The sequence below is a fragment of the Nematolebias whitei genome, chromosome 5 (assembly GCF_014905685.2).
Source record: "Nematolebias whitei isolate Nwh7 chromosome 5, NemWhi1, whole genome shotgun sequence".
Lineage (NCBI taxonomy): Eukaryota > Metazoa > Chordata > Actinopteri > Cyprinodontiformes > Rivulidae > Nematolebias > Nematolebias whitei.
The window spans coordinates 6,146,896-6,151,550 of NC_056502.1; the positions used below are offsets into that span (position 1 = coordinate 6,146,896).

At 48.4% G+C, this 4,655-nt stretch overlaps 1 protein-coding gene across 1 annotated transcript in view; it reads left to right on the top strand.

Annotated features, from left to right (window-relative positions):
* Nucleotides 1-3,987: 3,987 nt before the first annotated feature.
* LOC119409640 (ETS1-related protein) overlaps nucleotides 3,988-4,655 on the top strand; it is a 6,835-nt gene continuing 6,167 nt past the window's right edge. Inside the window, exon 1 of the mRNA XM_037676541.1 lies at nucleotides 3,988-4,069. Within this exon, the coding sequence (XP_037532469.1) occupies nucleotides 3,988-4,069 (82 nt within the window). The remainder of the gene's footprint in view (nucleotides 4,070-4,655) is intronic.

Consider the following 4,655-nt stretch of genomic DNA (forward strand, 5'->3'; position numbering starts at 1 on the left):
TGCGTGGCGCAAACAGCGTGACAGTTTCGCGCGCGCACACCGGATGGCTGCAGCTCTGTTTCTTTTTTTTTTTTTTTTTTGCTGCCTCTGAATTGGGAAGTGAAGTCACACTGATGAAACCTCCACCTCCTGCACGCGCCTCCTGCACGCGCCTCCTGCATGCAAGAAGAAACAGAACAACAAACAAAAAAGGACGATTTAAAGAAAGACTTCCGGATTTTTACCAACATCTCCGAACCGTCCCCAGAGTGACGCAGAGCCTGAAGTTCAGCTCAAACACAAGCTGAGGTCCAAACGAACTGCACGACGCCAGAGTGGAAAGACATCAGCAATAACTGCAGGAAGGAGCCGCTGAAGGGTCAGAGGTCACGACAAACCCTCTGGACTCCATCGTCCCAGAACATTATTAACATGTAAGACAGCTGTCAATCATCATGACTAACTCACCCCGAAGGTCAGACTGTGCAGTGACAGTTTGACCCAGGAGGGCCGAGGGACGTTGACTTTAACATGAAACGACCGGACTGAGGCTGAGGACAGGAAACACCTGGGGACACGCGAGAGTGGGCGGGACACAAACAATAAACAAATAAAACAAAACAAAAACAGATTCTGACTCGATAAACTGAAAATGTAAAAAATAAATGACTTTAGAATATTTAAACAGGAAGTTTCACCAAATTAAAAGCTTTGTAATAAAATTATTGTTAAATCTGTTGTTAAGCCACACCCCCAGATCCCCCTGGAGGACCCGAGTCGTTCCCAGACCAGAGCAGATCCAATCCCTCCGAGGGGTCTGGGTTGGTCCAGGGGTGCACGTGATCTGAGGGGTCCAGGAGGTGTCCTGATCAGAACCTCCTCATCTGACTCCTTTAGATGCAGAGGAGCAGCGGCTCTACTCCGAGCTCCCCCCGGATGATGAAGCTCCTCCCCCTGTCTCTAAGGCGGGGGCTCCCACCCCCACAACCTCAGGATCTGGTTCTTTGGGTCCTGATCCAGACCTCATGAGCACAGGTGAGGGTTGCAACGTAAATCCAGCTTGGCCTTCAGACTCAACTCTTTCTTCACCACGACTGACCGGAGCAACATCCTCATTACTGAGGACCTGACGGTATCTGTCACTCAGGATCAAGCTCCCATTCTCGTGGGGGGGCATGGCCTCAGGCACTGTCTGAACAGTCAGTCAGGAACTGACTGAACCCCCAGAACAGGTGGAGGTCTTGGTCCAGAGACACCAACCACATCATTACAGAGACGAGACCCTGAGGTTCCCCAACAGGACCCCCACCTGAAGACCACTACAGGGTCAGAGACCAGGGACCAGGAGTCCTGCACCGAGGATGAGGACTCAACTTCAGCTTTGGTTCTGGGACCGGATCGCCCTTAAAGCAACCCAGAACCACCTGCAGCGCCCCCACAGAAGGTCCCAGTGGACCTGGACCCGGTGGACCTGGGGGGCTCAGTTCTGGTTTAAATCAGTCTGAAGTGATTTTAGTTTTTTGATTAACTTTATTCTTCTGCGGTTCAGGTTGTTTGGTTCTGGTTCTGTCGGGGTTCTGGACTTTCATCTCAGCTCCTCACCTGTTGTCCACCAGGTGTCCCCCCTGTCCTCACCAGCTCCCTGGTTTCTCTCTGACTCGGTTCTGACTCGGTTCTGTGGGTTTTATTCCTGTCCAGTCAACACCGTCTGTTATCGAGAGTCCAGATCAGACTAAAATCTGTTTTAGAGATTCAGAACCGAGTCCAGAACAAGCCAGTCCAAGTCGGAACCGATCCAAAGAGACTAAACAGAACCGGGTTCTGTTTGAAACATTAAACTTGTTTTTATTAAACTTTTTAAAGAGTCAAGTCTCTCGGAACCGAACCGGAGCCGCAGAGGTTCGGCAGGATCAGTTACTTATTAATTAATTGTTTGATAATTGAAACAGTTTTAATGAGGCGTGGGGGGGGGGGGGGGGTCACGACTCTAGTCTACGCACGACGTCTCCAGATGGAGTCTGTGTGCGCGCGCGTGTGTGCGTGTGTTTACTCAGGACTCTTATCTCCTGCAGCCAGTCACGCTGAGATTTTTACCATTGTTTGCTCTCTGCACGTGCGCGTGCACACACACCTCATTAAGCAGCTCTGATTTATTTAGTCTGGAGACAATCAGCAGCAGAAATCTGCTCATCAGAACATCTGGATTATTCGTCACAAAGTTCGTCTTTAATGAGAAGGTTCGGCTCAGGTCGGTCCATCAAACTCCGAGTTCTGGACCTGAACATTTATCAAACATTAAACATGAAGGAAACCAAAAGTTCCTGAACAGTGAGGACGGGAGGGCGAGGTCCCTGAACGCGACAAAATGGCCGCCAGAGAAGAAGTGATGAAGATGATGAAGTGATGAACATCGTTCAGGGTTCCTGCTGGACCTCAACAAGTTTTTACCAAAAGGTCCAGATTCTGATGAAGACCGGTCCGAGCCAAGAGTCCAACAGAACCTCCAGGATGTCTCAAGAGTTCCTCCTCCGGTGCTCCTCTGGACGGGTTCTACCAGCAGGGAGGTCCCGACCCGCAGGACTTACTCCCATCAGTCCTGGTCTGGTCTTCATCCACATGGGACGAAACAGGACTGGGTCCTGGTCCATGTGCCCTGGTCCAAGGTCTTTATGCATGGTCCTGGTCCATCTCCTGGTTCATGGTGCATGGTCCATGTCTCCTGGTCCATGTGTCCATGTGTCCTGAACCATGTGTTCTGGTCCATGTGTCCTGGTCCATGTGTCCTGGGCCATGTCTCCTATGGTCCTGGTCCATATGTCCATATGTCATGTCTCCTTGTCCATGTGTCCTGGTCCATGTGTCGTGTCCATGTGTCCGGAACCATGTGTTCTGGTCCATGTGTCCTGGTCCATGTGTCCGGAACCATGTGTTCTGGTCCATGTGTCCTGGTCCATGTGTCCATGTGTCCTGGTCCATGTTTCCTGCGGTCCTGGTCCATATGTCCGTATGTCATGTGTCCTTGTCCATGTGTCCTGGTCCTGTTCTGGTCTATGGTCCTATGTCTCATGGTCCTGGTCCATGATGATGGCAGATCTGGACCAGGCCCTCAGACTCTCAGTGTTTCAGATTAAACTAATTTTTAATAAATTTTAATCTGTAAAAATAAAACTTACATAAATATTTAAGTTATTGCCTCAGATTAATTAATTTATTTATTTAAAATAGTTTTTATAACAACTTAGAAACATTGAAGCAGATTTTATTCTTTGTTTTTAAATTTAGAGATTATTAGTTTCCTGATAAATATTCTGACGTCATTAAACTCAAAGTGAAACATTTTGTATAAAAAATTATGAACTTTAAATATTATTTCACTTTTACATTCAAATCTCTGACAGAACTTTTAGAACCGGTTCTGCTCATAAAAATGTTACAGATTTGGGTTTTTGATCCACGAACAGAAAAATTTCATTAATTTAAACAAATAAAAGAAAATAATTATAATTATTTTATTTTTGTTTGTTTGTTTGTTTGTCTAAATAAAGTTGTATTTAATTATTTCGCTACAGGGAATTAGTTTTATGTGGACCCAGAAGGTTCCGGTTCTGGTCGGGTTCGGCTCTTTTATGAATGAATGTTGGTCGTGGGGAGGGGTCGGTTATGACGTCACCGGGGGGGTCAAACGAACCTCGGTTCCGCGGGTCACGACGCACCAGAGCGCGCGCCCCGCCCACGACCCGCCGCGCGCTTATAAAGCGGGCCGGAGCCCCAGAACCTGTAGCTGACCCGCAACGCGCCGGACCCGACCGGACCGAAGAGTTCTGGACGGAACCGCATGAAGTGAGACCAGAACCTCAGAACCAGAGAGTCCACATTCAAGGTCGGTTCTGGTGTTTCTATTTATGTTCTGAAGATGACCCGGTTCGTTCAGTTTGGACCGGACTCCTGGCACCCATCAGCAGGTTGGATCCGAACTTATTTCTCAGAGGAGGTTCTGTTTTTGTCCAGATGGAGGTCTGTCACACCGGGTTCTACACGGAGGACTTCAGCTCCCAGGAGGTACCGGCCGGGTTCGACTTTGGACCATATGGTGAGTTCTGTTGGTTCTGGTCAGTTTCTGTTGATTCTGCTCAGGGTATAGTGGTTCTGTTGGTTCTGGTTCTGTTCGGAGTTCTGTTGGTTCCGGTCCGTTTCCTCAGAGGAAACAACAGCTCTTCCGTCAGAGAAGGTCCAAACTGAGTCCTTGACTCTCAGTCCGGACCCGAGGGTGCTGAGAGACGGGTCAGGTCCTGGACTGGTCCCCCCACTAATCCAGTCCTCCAGACTTCCTCCCCTCTCCCTCCTCTTCCTCCCCCTCCCTGCCTGATTTCCTCCTGGCCCGGTCCATCCACCGAGCAGAACTTTTCTAAACTCACAGAACCAGATCCGAGCTGAAGGGCCTGCTACATATCAGCTGAAGGTTCGGGGAAAAAAAAAAGCTGAAAGATCCGAAAAGTTCGGAACCGACCACATGACAGACATGAGCTAAAACTGAGTTCAAACAAGTTAAACAGCAGCTAAAAGAGACAAAACAGCAGCTAAAAAACAATACAGCAGCTAAAAAACAATACAGCAGCTAAAAGAGACAATACAGCAGCTAAAACAAAACAGCAGCTAAAAAAACAATACAGCAGCTA